Source organism: Rhinolophus ferrumequinum, chromosome 16, assembly GCF_004115265.2.
Source record: "Rhinolophus ferrumequinum isolate MPI-CBG mRhiFer1 chromosome 16, mRhiFer1_v1.p, whole genome shotgun sequence".
Classification (NCBI taxonomy): Eukaryota; Metazoa; Chordata; class Mammalia; order Chiroptera; family Rhinolophidae; genus Rhinolophus; species Rhinolophus ferrumequinum.
In genome coordinates this window covers 29,091,494-29,108,178 of record NC_046299.1, presented here as the reverse complement: position 1 = coordinate 29,108,178, position 16,685 = coordinate 29,091,494, and the positions used below count along the sequence as shown (strand labels likewise).

Sequence of the window (16,685 nt, the reverse complement as noted above, 5' to 3'; positions counted from 1 at the left end):
CAAAGTTTCCAGAAGGACCCAACCCTGTTGACACCTTCATTTCAGACTCATAACCTACAGAACTAGGAGAGAATAAATTACTATTGTTTAAGCCACCCAGTTTGTGGTACTTTATTACAGCTGCCTTAGGAAACTAACACAAAGGGATCCAGTTCAGGAAAAGCATCAATGTGAGGAAAAGTGCCCTGATCCTCCCAATTCAGAAGCTACTCCAGATAGCCTATCCGCTGGGGCTGCTTTTTGTGGGCCAGAAAGTACCTACTGGCCTTTCCAGGCCGAGGCAATGATCAGAAGGAGGTGGAAAGGATACAGGTTAGACTACTCAGTTCAGCCCCCGATCGTGTCCTGTTCAGGACTAGTCTGCTTCCTCTGTGTTTTATTTGTCATCTCTGCTGTGGCAGCAAAAAGGAGCCATGGCAGGGCTCTCGTGGGACTGAGAGTGTCCAAGGACCCAGAGGCATGCCCATGGTGCTTCTGGGCAGAAGGTGACCGCAGAGCGTGTCGCTGATGAGCTGAGGCTATGTCAGTCCCAACTGTCCCCAAGGAAGAAGGAGCCAGCTGACCCACGCTAGACACTCACAACTACTTGGTCAAAAACTGGGTCAAAACCTGAATATTGCGCCATCTATGGGGTGAGGGCATGTGGGGGCAGTGGCTGGGGTCAGGCTGAGGTGAGAAAAAAAGTCAGGCAGGAACGGGGCCGCGATGTCAAGGGGCAGGAAGGGAGGTGCTGCTGCGGACGCTGCACAGACCACGCAGGAGGCCAGAGAGCTGAGTTCAGAACCAAGAGAAACAAAGAGAAGACAGGACCTGAGGAGCTCAGCCTGGCAGGAATGAGTGGCAGGGCACCCTCCCAGGAAGCATTTCAAGGCAGCAGGTGACAGTGGTGGGACACGGGGCCCCTCTCTTCCTGGAGCACATGCCAAGGCTGAAGAAGCAGAGGGGCGTTTGGTGATGCATCTCAGAATAGAGGAGGGGACAGAGACACTTTTAACATCATATCTCCCTGGAAAGATGGTAAGAGGAGGTCAAACTCAGCTGTGTGAAAGGGCTAATTGTTGTAGACTTTCCTCCACTTGTGGCCCAAAGCCCTCCCCCAAGCCCCCAACCCCAACCCCATCCAGAGCAGTCCCTGATGGCCCCGAATGACTGAACACCCATGTCAGAGAACAAGGAGAGTAAGGTGGGTTATGCAAAATTTCAATTGCTTTAAGGACTGAGCAGCTGTTTAGGGGTCGGCAGGGGGTCAAAGCCAAGGGAGAGAGAGAGTCCCCAACGCAAGGGCACTGACCAAGAGACTGGTGGCTGAAAGCACAGCCTGATGATTGCACATTTAGGACGTGAAGAGACACATGAGAGAAGAGGCCAATCCTGGGGCCTCACAACCAGGGGACATTGTATGGGGTGGAAGCTGCAAATCCAGCTTGGGACCTTCAGCGGGAGTCCGTGTGTGCCAGGTGGGCTCACTGTGAGGGTGGTCAGTAAGGGGCTGCCTCACCCTTCTCCTGTCCCTTGTGAAGCATTCTGCAAACAGCTGGGATGTCCCAATTCACGGCAGCTCCACGTGCCTCATGAGACCCTGTCTAGGTGGTCAGGGAGCTACAGTGTACTGACAAGGAAGACATTCTCAGAGGCTCCTGTGTATCTTCAGTAGATTCCACCTGAGGTAGGCTGGGCCTTCAGAAGGGTCAGCTTACCTCCCGTGCCTGACATGCTGGTCCCACTGGGGTCATTTGGATGTGACGCTGAAGGTGGATCATAGCCGATCACCAAGTCAATGGTGGCCTGGGTAGAAATAATGCATTGCAGACAGAATCAGTGCAGGGCAACCGGATGCTATAGACCCAATGCAAACCAATTCTGCAGGAATAAAAGTTCTAGAAGGAGTGGTGAGCAGGGGGGATAGGAGAGTGAGAAGAGAAAGAGGGAAGGATGACACACACTCCACTGTTTATATCTTCCCACGTGTGATGCCAGGTGGAGTGGGAAAGCCTTGGAAAGGAGTTACCTGGTACAGGCTGCCAAGTGTATCATTATAAGGGGCAACCTCATAAACTGGACGAAAGTTGTGACAAGCAAGCATGAGCTTGCAATTGGCCTCCCACCTAGATTGGAGACAACCTCCAATCACAGAATTACAGTCACAGGGGTTCCTTTTAAATGATTATGTTATTTATTTGCTCATTGACTTCTTTATTAATTGCTGAAACTTATTTTTACACTTCTCTCTATAAAGAACTTTAAATGACTAACAAAAAATTACTTAACAATGTGATTCATAAAAGAGGATACAAGAGGGAATCAAGTCAGATTAAAGAGGAAACAAATATGCAAATCATAAAATTCAAGAGGCAATTGCCTCTTGCATAAAATGTGACCCCAATATGGCTAGAAGCCAAGGCAAGAAGGAGAACTGAAAATGTTATGTAACTTTCATTATCAGAAAGGAAGAAACATGCTAGTTTCTTACAGGACATAAAGTTATTCCTACTTTTTAAATCTGAGATAAATTTCTCACACGTGGCATTATTTTAGGGCAGTTTCCTATCCTTTTATATTTCATGAACCCACAAAATTTCAAAAAAGTTTGCTAGGAGGAGTCAACAGAGGGGTGCAAACACATGCCCACAACTACTATCTGCCAAAAAGAAATGAAATTTAACAGCAAAAATGAAGAACTACAAACTTCAGAATAAAAGGATTCCTTTGCAAATAAGATGGCACACACACATACACACACACACACACACACACACACACACACACCACACCACACCCAAATTACCAGTTAAAATACAGACAAAATATTTAGAACATACTTACGAGGTGTGACCGAACAATATGGTGAATGTTTAAATTAAAAAAAATTATTACAGTAAAAGACACATTGCCATGAATCCCCCTCAAAATACTCCCCCTTGCTTCGAACACACTCATGCCATCATTCTTGCCACTTTCTGAAGCAGTTCTGGAAGTCCTCTTTCATGAGTGTCTTTAGTTGTGCCGTCATGGTTGTCTCGATGTCCCGAATCATTTTGACTTTGGGGAAGAATCAGAAGTTGCATGGTGCCAGATCCGGTGAATAAGGTGGATGAGGACACACCGTAATGTTTTTATTTGACAGAAATTGTCGTATACCAGAAGCAATGTGTGACACAGAGCGTTGTCATGACGGAGAATGATTTATGGCACACTTTAAAACACACCTTCTCTCAACCGTAGCTCACACCTGACTGACTGCACCAAACAAGTTGAAACTTGTCACACACTGTCACTAAGGTTTGTTGTGCTACTTCCGGTATTGAAGATCCCTGCCTTTCTGTTGGATGGCACTTGGCCATGTCACACATCACTTTGGCAACTTCTGTCAAAAACATTATTCGCTGGATCTGGCACCATGTGACTTCTGGCTCTTCCCCAAAGTCAAAATGACCATGAAAGGTAAACGTTTTCAACTGATTCAGGACATCGAGGCAGCCACAACAGTGCAACTAAAGACCCTCACGAAAGAGGACTTCCAGAACCGCTTCAGAAAGTGGCAAGAACGATGGGATAAGTGTGTTCAAGGCAAGGGGGAGTACTCTGAGGGGGGTTAATGGCAATGTGTCTTTTACTGTAATAATTTTTTTAATTTAAATATTCATCGTATTTTTTTATCACACCACGTACACTAAAAAAATCTTTCATTGTTTATCTGAAATTCAAATTTAAAAGGGCATTTCACACTGTCATTTGCTACTTTTGCTACATCTGGTAATTGTCTCTTGGGAACAATGGTCTGGGAGACACTGAACAGGATACTAAATGATGCCCCCAATAACAGTTTCATGGCAAATAAAGAAGCATAGGCGCAGCATCTTATGCTAAAGACCCAGGCCACAACAGGAAGACTGAATGCAGAAGGCACTGAGGGGCTCCGTTGCTAAACTTAATCAAAGAATCAAACTTTCGAAACGTAGAAGAGTACATGAGTGGCTCAACCTCTGGATCAGTGGTTTCCCAATAACCTCAGGACTCCCAGGGGTGCTCCAGGGACCCCCAAAGGGGGTGACAGAGATGCTAGGGAGGACAGGACTTGAGGCTCTTCATCTTTCTTACTCCATTCAATTACCCTAGTTCTGCCATTCCAGGGTTCTACATAAGCTTTATTCTATTCTTTAAAAAAAGGACAACTGAAAATATCACTGACTTGTACTATCTTTTCTAAGTATCATTTCTCTCAGTGAGGTTTTGGGTAGAAAGATGATAGCTGACATTCTACATTTACGTTTTATGTTTAGAATGCTGAATCATAGGAAACGCGTAATTTTGGGAAATTAGACCAGCAAATTGACATTCCTAATGGACATTGAGAAAACTAGCCTGTGTTCTTGCCTACTTTAGTATAAAATGGCCTATTTTAGTATAAAATTTTCTCCCCTTACCCAGGCTCCCAAGCAAAATAAATTGATTGCAAAATGAAGGTGTTAGAGGTTAATGGTGTAAACATGGTAACTTTGTAAGGGCAGGTTAGCAATCATAGGAAATCTGGGAGCTTTGATACTTGAATCAATTATTTTTAAAAGTGCACTTGAGAAAGAGAATTCTGGTCTCATATCAACAATATCAATATGTACCTATTTAGAGAGGCTGTGATCAGACAACATTCAGCTGCTAACGCAATAATAAACTATTATTGTGCTATTAACATCTTGATATCCCAAGGTAATATTAATGAATTACCTTCTATAAAATGTTTTAATGAGTGTCTGATACACAGCTATGCTCACCACACAAATGTTAACACCCAAGTGAATATGCACAGAGGGTCCCACTCACTCTACAGCATTCTGTTGTAGAAAATCAAGTTTGTCTAATTTGTTAGTTCTGTGATTGAGAATATAGAATAAGGCCATATCATTTGCAAATGGATCAGTTTATCTCAAAGCCAGTAGGTGTGTGTGTGTGTGTGTGTGTGTGTGTGTGTATTGAGCTAATAATTATAATTTCACACTCTTTTCTTAATAAACATTTGCTTAACCATCTCACTTCAAAGCCATTCAACAAGACGGAAAATGCTCACCCCAGTATCTTGCCCCTTTTCGTTTAGCAGGGGGATCAGTTTGAATGGCTGCGATCTGCTTTGATCACCAATCAGGTCCTTCAGTGATACAGTGGCAGTGCCAATCAATCTGCAGTGGAAAAAAGAAAGTACACAGTAATCTCAGTAAGCAGCACACTTCCATTTACTCATAGGACCTCCCAATTCCCTTCCTATTCATCTGTTATCGTTAAAATCACTCCTAATGAAATGTGGGCCGTTTTGTTCTCACCCTTGTAGTGTATTTTGATAGTCATCATTGCATACCAGCCATCATTTCTCCATAATAACTAGTCATTTCAAGAATCAAACTATGCTGCCTATGACATTTGAAGTCATGAATGAGATAGGTGGGTGAGAGGCAAAGACTGAATATACCCGCTGCCCCAAATCCATGAAGAGAGAAAAGCAGGACAAAATTCAAGCATTCCTCTGTAATTTAAAAGGATCCATAAAACATTGCCAACTGTAAAAAGTCCCCCCAAGTAGACCTTGAAGTATAAGTAGGTTGTTAGTTTACTGATGGGGTCAACTCGCCATGCCATATACTCTGGAGCAGCATTCAAAAGTTGGATGTGTGCACTTCTTGTTCCTCCTAGTCCAAGGGATTATATTCAGCCTCTACCACTTACCCATTTACCTCCGAGTACACTTAACACTGGGACAGGAGGACACAGGTGTCCCTCCTCACTGAGTGATGCTCCCTCATAGCAGGAATTGTTGCCTGTTCTGTTCACTACTCTAACCCCAGAGCCTACAACATGGTACGTTTCTTAACAGATATTTACTGAATGAAGGAAAGAATAAATAAGTCTACTTATATTGAGAATAACACCCAAAACAATTTTTATAGTTAGGGCACATGATCAAAAAAATTTATAAAACACACATCCCCAGGAACTTAGTCAAAACAAAAATGTCAGCAATAGAATACAATCTGTAAATTGGGGGTTATAACGCACAGCAAGATATTAAGAATGGGGGAATTGAAGAAGTTTCCTTTGTGAAATGCGATCAGAAAGCAAAGAGAGCGCAGGGGTGTGCTCTTTTTCAGTATGGATAATGAAACAGGAAAAGAGAAATAGTAAGCATTTTTAAATGTTATTTACTTTTATCTTGCCTACATGTGCAACTATTTATACTAATAAACAGCAGATGTGATAGCATGGAATATCATTAACATCAAAATACAAAACGAAGCGTCAAGTCCTCAAAGTGATAGAAGAGATTCCTTATAGCAAAAAAACCAGGGTGAAGAAACTGTAGTTCAGCATAACACATTCGGGCTTTACAGCAAAAATAATAAGCAGAAAAGTTCATCTTATGGAGAAACATTCATTTTATTTTAAAAAACAGTACATTTTTTTTTTTTAAATCAGGAAGTGAAAGTTGATGTTAACCCCGGACACATCATTTACCACATACAGCCAATGTGACCCGGAGATACTTTTCTTTTTAATTTTTTTAAAATTGGAGTATATTGGGGAACAGTGTGTTTTTCCAGGACCCATCAGCTCTAAGTCAAGTCATTGTTTTCAATCTAGTTGTGAAGGGTGCAGCTCACTGTCCCATGTGGGAATTGAACCGGTGACCTTGGTGTTATGAGCACTGTGCTCTAACTGGCTGCCCCATGACCCGGAGATATTAATAATATTAGTTAATATTATATTGCATGATACCAGAATATTGCTATGGCACCCTGTTTCATCAAATTACCCAATAATGTGAACCATTTATACATGGTTTCTTGGAAGTGTATACTTTCTTGGACAGAACCCCAGACAACACTCAACAACCATGGTGAACTCTAATCTCTTCTAATTTCACAAGTAGAGTCAGTTATTGGAAATGGGAAAGGAAAATTCAGCCTCCCACCATAAACAAAGCTGCAATGAACATCAGAGTACGTATATCTTTACAGATAAATGTTTTCAGATTTTCTGGGTACATACCTAGAAGAGAGAGTGCTGAGTCATATGGTAATTCTATTCTTAATTTTTTAAGGATCCTCCACACTGCCTTCCATAGCAGCTGCACCAGTCTACTTCTTAATTTATATAAGTATCTAACCACTATACTGTATACCTGATGTAATGTACAGCATAGGGAATATAGTCAATAATATTGTGATAGCGTGGTATGGTGTCAGATGGTTGCTGGACTTATCACGGTGATCACTTCCTTAGGTATATAAATGTTGAATAACTATGGTGTACATTTGAAAAAATAAAGCCAAGTATGGAGTCTAATCTCAATTCCTTCTTTCAGAAACCTTTAGTCCCATTTCTCAAACGTCACTTTTTCATCATAAAATTCTGATGCTTTTGTAGGGGGGAGGTGCGGAAGATATAAAATAAACTTGAATTTCTTTTTTATCTGAAGTAAAGATAATGTGTTTAGATGAAAGCTTAGAAAGGCTTTAGTCCCCAAAATATTTTTAACAGCTACATTGAGCTGAAGAAAAAATGCCAACAGTTACAACATCTAAGAGCTTTCATGGTTAAGTTGAAGAAAACATCCCGGATGGGGAAGTCTGAGTTCTGTTTGACTCCCGAAGTCACGCCCCGCCTAGCTTGGCCTATTTTGTATGATGTTGCCTAGATATAAAATACTAGGAGAGTCTGGGGAATGATGACTTGGCCTCCTACACAGGGGATAAAAACAGTTCAGTCAGACTACAGCCAATTTCCTTTAAAGGAGGTAACACTAACCCAAGAACCCTTTTTCTTTCATATTACTAATACTATAAATATGTTAACATGTTTCAGTGTGACAATTAACGGGGACACTTTGCCCTATAATTCCATGGAAAAATAAGAGTCTCCCCATGGACTCCACTCACCGCTAAAACAGATGGACCACATCTCAAAAGGAAACTTTATAGTAAGAATCTCAAGGCCTGTTGGCTCTCCAGCTTGACTTGTGGAATTAATAAAACGCAGATGTATTCTGCACAGGACAAAAAAGCCAGTCCTGCTCCTGCTCCTTGCAGTCCATGAATGTCCGTACAGTTTTGAGTTGGGTCTCTAGGAACAACTACTACTTGAAAATTAGCTGTTATGATTGGGGGTACACAAAAGAGTTTAGTTGTAAACTAGTCAACTTTGTCATGAAAGTGTTGGTTAAGAACTTCTTCCACTGTTTCCTTCTTGTTAAAACAGACAGAGTCCAGGGTGTTTGAAAAAGAGCATGAGCTCTTTGGGGCACAAATGTTTAACAGCCACATGCCACTGTGGTGAGTAAGGGCTTTGCTGGCTGACGTCTTAATGAGGGGAGCTCAAGGATACCGAGCTGTTCTGTGCAGCAAGGACACCGCCCACATGGATTACAGGAGGAGGGTTTACTGGAAATCCCTTCACGGAGGAAAGGAAAAATAACTTGGAGTCTGGAACGTTGCATTATCTCTGCCCCTAGAGACATCTCAACTTCCTATCCTCTGAGGAGGAACAACAGTCCCCAACTGTGCTGAGGACAAATACTTCTCCAAGCTCTTCCCAGATCCCCTGTAGAACACCGAAAAGAACCATGGCCTGCCCACCCTTTGAAGCCCTACGCTCTCAGCCTGCTAACCCTTGTCGTTTCCGCCAGGCCTGCATGACCAATGGGGTTCCCTTCCCCACGCTTTCCCCTACCCTGGGCCAGCATTCATCAAGCTCTTTTCTTGGCCCCTGGCAGAAAGTGGGAGAGCCAAGCATGTACCTTGTCTCTCTGGTTTTCAACCAGATGGGTGTTGTGGGAGAGGAAGAAACTTTCCTCTACCCTCAAGGTACTTCTGGCTGGTCTAATAATTAAATACAAGCAAACAGATTAACAAGAGAAAATAACCAAATTTAATACATACATACCCACAGGAACCCCACATACATGAGGACGTCAGAGACCCCACGTATATGAGAGGTTCAGAGACAGAAAGGTAAAGATGAAGTATGTATGGCATTCTGAGCTAAAGATCACCTTGCGGCTTCAGACAGGGAGAAAGGCCATTGCAGTATGGTAAGAAGAGCAGATGTCCAGTAATTAGAAGTTTGCCCTGCGCTACAGATAGACCAAAATAGGTTATCTCTGATAATCTCTCATTGTGGGCAAGGCTTCTAATTCAAATTCTCCTAGGTAGTTAAAGGGGGGTGGGGCAAAAATTCTTGCTAAGCCTGCAGGGTCTCACTTATCTTCAGCTCAAATACTCTGCATACCACAGGGGCACATCTTGTGGTGGCTTGTCTAAACCCTGTACAGTGTGAAGGGGTTCAGAACTGGTGTCCCCAAGATGTGCCATTTTGTCATGTGAATTATTTTGAGCTGAAGGCAATGGAGACCCTGCAAGCTCGTGAGAATCCCCCTTAAAGAATTTACATTAGGGGCCTTGCGCATACTAAGAATTATCAACAGAAATAACTTTTTACAACCTATCTATAGGGTGGAGCAAACATCTAACTGCTGAACATCTGCTTTTCTTATCACCCTTCAGTGGCCTTCCTCCCCAAGGTATCTTACCTCACCCTTAATGCAGAACGCCATATACACCTCATTTCCCATTTATATCTCTGGACCTCTCCTGTACGTGGGAGTCCCATAAATAAACATGTAATTAAATTTGGTTATTTTTCCTTGCTAATCTGTTTCATATCAACTTAATTATTAGATTAGCTGAAAAAACCTAGAAGGGTAGGGGAAAGTTTCTTCCTCCCCCACAGGTGGGAGGCAGGAGCAGCCATGGCAGCGAATCCTATCACAGGAAGCCCTTGGTAAGGGAAAGCCCCTCAAAGCGCACTCCCTCACCAGCAGGAAACCCTCCTGAGTCTCCCACCAGCCCACCCTCTCCCTCTGGATTAGCGCATAAACCATTCCTCAGAGCGTGGTTTCCTGACTGCCCTGTAGGAGAACCATCAGGGTAGTTGAAGACTCCCAGGACCCTGAGTCAGACTTTTTTCTAGTTAATTCTTATACCCAGGAAGTTTGAGAAACAATGGTTTCAGTGGGGCAGGGAAAAGTGAAGGGGTGGGCGGATGGTTGGGAGTTTGGGAAGGTAACTGGCAAAGCCAGACCTGGGGAAAGGGGGATGTGTGTAGTTTTTTTAAAAGCCCATTCAATATGATAATACAGGTTCATATTTGGAAAAATGGGCATAGAAATCCAGTTATTTAACAGAAAAAAATAATAAGCAAAACTCTATCAAAATCTATTCTGCAGGCCTAGTCACATGCACCTTTCCCATGGCTTCCCCTCCTTATCCATACCAGGATTGCCAGAGAGCCTTGAGGCCTTTGGTCTGTTCATCAAAAGGCAGCAGGGGTTTTAGAAAAGTAGAAATGCTGGTCCACACAGTGGATGCCAAACCTGGCTGTGTACAACCATCCCTGGGGTAGGGCTGAGCCCTGTACTTTTAACAAACTCCATTCCCGGGTTTTGGAATCACTGAGCCAGCCTGGAGGCTGTGGAAGGATTTGCAGGATTCAGGACCAGCAACAACTCCCTTTTTGCCAGGCCTTCCCTACTCTGCTGCAAATGGTGTCACTTTAACAAAGGAAGGAGCTAAGTGGAAGCCCAGGTTTCTACATCAAAGCCTTCCTGGTCAATGAGGCACCGAGGCCAGAGTGAGTTACTTTGTGGCTGCAAAGGGGCAGGTTAACTAGCCTAATGTCTGGCATGTAGGAGATGCTTGGTAATTATTTTTTGAATAAATGACTGTAACCCGCTATTTTGCTATTTGCACCTGACCAATTCTCCTGTTCATTCAGCCCTCAAAGATGTCAATCTATGTTTGTCTACTTGGATGGTTTAGCAGAGCTCCTACGCGCTGTTTCTCTCTAATCCCTCATGCATTAAAATCAAGGTAGTACTAGTTTTCATTCCTTCACACATTCATCCATCTATCTGTTCATCCATCCATCCATCCATCCATCCATCCATCCATCCATCCATCCATCCATCCATCCATCCACCCATCCATCCATCCATCCAACACTTGGACTCTATGAGGTAAGGAGGACAAAATAACACAGTGATTAAGAACCTGGAGTTAAACAAAGCTGACAAATTTCATTCATCCTTGTATTACAAGTTGTGAGCCTCAGTTTCCTCATCTGTAAAATGGGAATAATAAAAACTCCTATCTAATAATATTGTTGTGTGGACGAAAAAGAGGCCTTATAATAAACCTGAGAAGCTTGGGGGAGTCCTGTATGGTGGGCCTTACAAACTCAGAGACTGAAAGTAACCACATAGGATGGTCTGAACAAAAATTCCTAACTAAAATTGAATCATGGCTTGCAGTCATATCCTAGGCCTGTAGCTTCCTTGACAAAGGTCAATGTTTACTTTAAGTAGCCTGTCTATTGTCTTTTTGCATCTAAGATAACATGCCTTTAAAATGTCAGAGTAATCTCCTTTTCTAGAATCCCCAGGGCACAATCGCTGCACCCAAGCACAGACCACAGAACCCCTCATTGTTATCTTGTTCCCTTCATACCATCTCCAAGTGCTGTAAATGTTAATTATTAACTATGTTGTACCTACCAATGTAAAATAAATACGTGTCTCTCCATTTTACGTTTTATCCAATCCCAGAGATTTCCCCGCTTTGCTTTCTCTCACGCCCTTTATTTATCATCAATGCATTTCACGTAACTCTCCTTATGTCTTCTTTTATTCTACTGTATAAAATAAGCTGCAAAACGACCATTCTGCAGAGCATTTTCTCAATCCTTTGATTTTGCTTCCCAGCAATTGTCATCAATTTGGCTCAAATAAACTCATAAAAAGTCTCTACAGGTTTGGATGTTTCTTATGCCGACAGTTGTGAGGATTAAAAGGGTGAAATGTGGTCACTTTTTATTATGATTTCAGACACTGCTCTAGAAAAAGGGATCTAAGAAAAGCATGTGACTGGAGGCCAGTACTTGCAGGGAAAGCTGGTCTGAACTCATGCACAGCCTAAATCACAGGAAGGCAGGTTTATCTATGCAGGGATCTGGGCAGGTGGGCATGGAGAACAGGTAAGGACCCATTGTAACTGCCCACATCCATTTCTGTACAATCACTGTGCACGTTTCTTCAAACCAGTCCCTTCTCTTACATATATCAAATAGCTCCCTCCCCACCCTTAATGCTGTGTATTCCATGAATCTGTTTGGAAATAATTTTTATTTTCGGGGTTAGACCAGAAGTAAACTTCAAGCTGTAGGTGAGTTCTAATAAAATCCAATTTAGTGGAATCTGAATGAAGTTTTTAAAAGTTATATGTCTCATAAGCTGCTTCATTATAAAACAGACCTCAAAACACATTCTTATACAAAAACCCCATCTAAACCAGCACACACACACACACACACACACACACACACACACACACACCTCTCACCCTGTCGTTTTCTTCCATTTTCCCTGCTTTATTTTTCTTCATCATACTTATCACCATCTACTATACTACATGTGGATTTATTTGTCTCCCTTTATTTATTTGTCTCCCTTTATTATCTGCTCCCTCCACTCAGATGTAAGCCCCATGAAAGGCCTGGAGGGAGTACCCCCAGTGCTTAGAGCAGTGTCTGACACACAGTAGACATTAGCAAATATTTGTTGAATGAATAAATTAACTGACCTATCATTGAAGATAGTCCAACGACCTTACAAATGATTTACAGGTTATAAAGCTTCCTCTCCTAAGAGATGATCCTCCAAGTGCAATTAGAAGATAATTATAGCTCTTATCATTATGAAATGCCTTTCTCTTTTAGTGTCTCTGGGTGCCTTTTTCCAGGCCTATGGCCCACCTTTACTTAAGAGATGTTAACAGATGCCTGCAGGACTGTGGCCGCTGCTTAACAGGCTCCCCCAAACAGTGAGCTTCAGCCTCTCCAGCAGCCTGAGACAGCCGGCCCAAACCAGCTTTGATCTGTTCATAGCTTTGCCGCTCTATTGAAAATGTGGAACTAAAAAAAACTCACCACTGAGAATCCTGTTCCACAGTGACATCTGCTTCTGCTTTAGACTCTCACACAGCCTGAGAAGCCACTTCAGTTAGAAAACCTGCCTCAACTGGGGCTGTCCATCCCTCCTCACCAACCATACCAGGAGAAGGAAAACTCATGGGGACCACCTAAGCCAATCCCACGGTCAGATTTACACGTGGCCGTGTCAGAAGTGAGTCTCATCGCTGGGACAGATGAAAGTATTCAAAGTTTGAAGACAGGGTCTTTTGTCTACATAACCAGGAAATGAAAATTTCTCATAAGTGATACCACACTGTCCCATGAAATTAATTTCATTCCAAACCACAGTCTTTCTGTTTTAATAAACAAACAAACAAACAAACAAACAAAAACAAATAAATAAAATCTTTGCCCAGGGAGTTAGTATTTTCACTACCCAAACTTGTCCTTTTTCTTTTTCTAATTCTATAGCCCCTAGTACTACCCTGGCCCTCAATCCAAACACACACAAAGAATAAATCCTGGAAGATCTGGGCTCTGTGTAAGAGTATTTTAACATAACTAGGTTAAATCCATGGGCTTCCACTTAAAGAGCTGGGTGACTAAGCAATTTGGTGAACCTCTCTGAGCCACATTTTTCTCATCCGTAAGCTGGGGATAAGTCTGTCCTAATGTCATTATAAAGATTAAATGTGATTATGTGTGGAATAGCTTTAGCACAATGCCTGGCACATAGTAAGCCCACAACAACGATTAGCTATTCTGTTGTTCCACAGGAAATTGAAGTAATTTTTTTCCTTCATTATGTGAAATTTGCCCTTATGTCTATCATTTATTGAGGAAGTATTACAGCCCCCATTATAAAGATGCAGAAACTTGCCAAGAGTCACCCAGTCAGGAAGAGCCCAAATCCAAACTGATCTCATGATCCTACAGCTGACCAGTTGCCCACACCTCCTCTTGTGCAATGGCCTGGGTAAATTTCCTCCTAGGTATACTGTTAGGACTGTAGCATCTCCTTCTTACTCACAATGTTGCAAAACAGATGGCTCGCTCAGTGATTTACACTCAGATGATATTTCTAACTTTGTTCGGCATTTGTGCGGGGGTGTATGTGATGGTGGTTTTGAATGCATAAGTACACACATATGGAGTGGGAAAATAAGAGTACTAGAAATACAAACTCTTGGATAATTATGGTCATTTCGTCTCAGACATTATAATCTGCATCCCTAGAATTTGGATCTTTTTTATGTCCTCCACGTCTCTATTTAACATGCTCTACCTTCCTGAATCTATGGAATATAATTATACTTATTTCATTGTCCATGTCTACTAATAATATCATTTATTAATAATACTTCTGTGTTTTTTCTCAATGTTACTGAGGTAAAATCCTTCTGAGTGCTCTACCCAGAGATCATGAATTAGAAGGTTTTTCTGCCTTGGCTGGTAGGAGCAGTAACTATTCCCAGTCCAGTGTGCAGTCCCAGGACTATTCTGCCTGTTCCTTTCAGATGGTTCTTCTCCCTACTTCAGGTAGTTTCCTCACTGACCAGTACTCAGCTGAAGAGTCAAGAGAACCGTCTGTAAATCTAAGGCTCTCTCTCTCTCTCTCTCTCTCTCTCTCTCTCTGCGTGTTTGTGTAGCTCTAGACTCCCACCTGCACCTCCCCAGCTCTGGGAGACAGCCAGGATGGAGCTGCCCAAGTTCCCTCTCTCTGCACTGCAGCCTAGAAACTGTCTCTAGGAGTTAAGCTGAGCACTCATAAGGCTCATCTCATTTTTCTCCCCTCTATCGGGTCTCACCCTGCTGTTCTGCCAATCTCTAATATCTGAAACCACTGCTACATACATTTTATCTAGTTTTCTGGTTGTGTTAGTTGTGGGGAGAGGGTAAATCTGATCCCTGTTTTGTCATCTTAGCATGCGTGCATTTCCAAACTACCAGGGGTGCCAAAAAATGTATACAAGTGGACACTGGTCAACGTTGCCCAAGCAGTAGCTCGCCATAATTAGAAGTGTCTAAATGCTGATGGGAACCACTTTGAGTGCCTCTTGTAATTGCAGAAGTCAAACATGACTTGTATTCATCTTACATCGGTATATATTGACTATTACAATTTTAATACATTTTTCATTTCTTAAAATATGTATACCTTTTTTTGGCACCCTCTGTACAGTCACTTTAAGGATGAGTGTCCTGAGGCCTGGAGGGGTTAAGTACCTTGTCCAATCAAGTTAAGTACCTTGCTGACTTGTAATCAGCAGAGTCTCGAGTACTTGTCTAAAAACCAACCCAAATGTCCATCAGCCCCTGTGGACTCTCCCCAACCATTCCCACATCCACACGAGCTCCCTAACAAGAACGGCTCTGAGGAAATAAAACAGGACAATGAGATGGCCAGTGATGGCAGAGGCAGCTCCAGGTTGAGTAATCAGAGATGCAGAGGTCAAATGACAAGATTTTACACCTGCTGCAATTGGAGGGAAAGAGCATTCCATGCAGATGGAAAAGCAAATGCAAAAGCCCTGAATGGTATCTCTTGTTCCTCCCTGGCACCTATGCATGAGCACACATGCACAGACACACCTGAAAACACACATCTTTCATTCCCACACTTCCAGGCTTATGAAGATAATTTTCCTTTAGGAACTCAAGTGGAGTTACAGCAAGACCAGGACACCCAGGGATCAAAGTCTCACTCAGCCTCAACCCCTCTGAGCCTCAGTTTCTTCTCCACTTCTCAAGATCATTGTGAAAATCAAATGAGATAAGATATACTCTCAGAATTAATTTTGTCCATTATAGAGCATGAGAATAAGTGACTTACTAGTCAAGACTATAAAGATACCTCCTTAAAATGTTTACCTAGAAGGAGCTGCCAATACTCTGATAATGAGTATTCTTAATTTTTTCAAAATTAGAAGAAAAACTACTTCCGTTTTAGCCAAAAGATAATCCATCATTCCACCTACATTTTGCTTCCTATTGGGGGTCAGAAGTTTTCAGTATAATGTAAAAGGCAAGCATATAGGCCTGGATTTAAATGCTGATTCTGCCACATACCTGCTGTGTGACCTTGAAGAGATTACTAAACCTCTCTGAGGAAAAACAGGACCCGCCTCACAAGGTGTCTGAGGATTAAGTGGGATATTGCTTTCAAAGAGCTCAGCATAGCCCTTGGCACTCCCTACATCATCACTAACTGACAGCCATATTGCTGGCCTGCAAAGGCAACTCTCATTCTTCAGACACTGGGAAAATCCTTCCCCTGGACATTTCAGCTAAAAATATCATTTCATGTTCATCATGTGACCAACAGGCTCCTCTGGCTCTTTTCTCACCATCATTTAGTCTGGATGGCTGGTTGGATGCCTATAAAGTGAAGAAGAACAGTTTGCACTGAAGGCCCAGCCCACTCCCAGTGCCTGAGGAGGCATGTTATTCACGCACCAGCACTGTGCTTGCTTGGGTCGAAGCAGGGCAGTCACTGTGGGAGTGGAAACACATGCAAACCCAGGCAGCCTGGCATATTTGCTTACAAGCCCCGAGCAGCAGATGTGAGTCATATTTGCACAGACGGTGTCCATGGCAACAGGAAAGTCAACAAGCAAGACATTCCTTAAGCTGGTAGAGAAATCTTCTGACCCCACCCTGCACTTCCAGGTGAGGGA

At 42.6% G+C, this 16,685-nt stretch overlaps 1 protein-coding gene across 3 annotated transcripts in view; it reads right to left on the bottom strand.

The window, feature by feature from the left end:
* Positions 1 to 16,685, bottom strand: part of MYOF (myoferlin) — a 128,828-nt gene that overhangs the window by 92,024 nt on the left and 20,119 nt on the right. For all 3 annotated transcript variants that reach the window (XM_033130762.1, XM_033130763.1, XM_033130764.1), the window contains exons 4-5: positions 5,063 to 5,171; positions 1,698 to 1,785 (exon numbers count right to left, since the gene is read on the bottom strand). In XM_033130762.1, the coding sequence (XP_032986653.1) occupies positions 1,698 to 1,785; positions 5,063 to 5,171 (197 nt within the window). The remainder of the gene's footprint in view (positions 1 to 1,697; positions 1,786 to 5,062; positions 5,172 to 16,685) is intronic.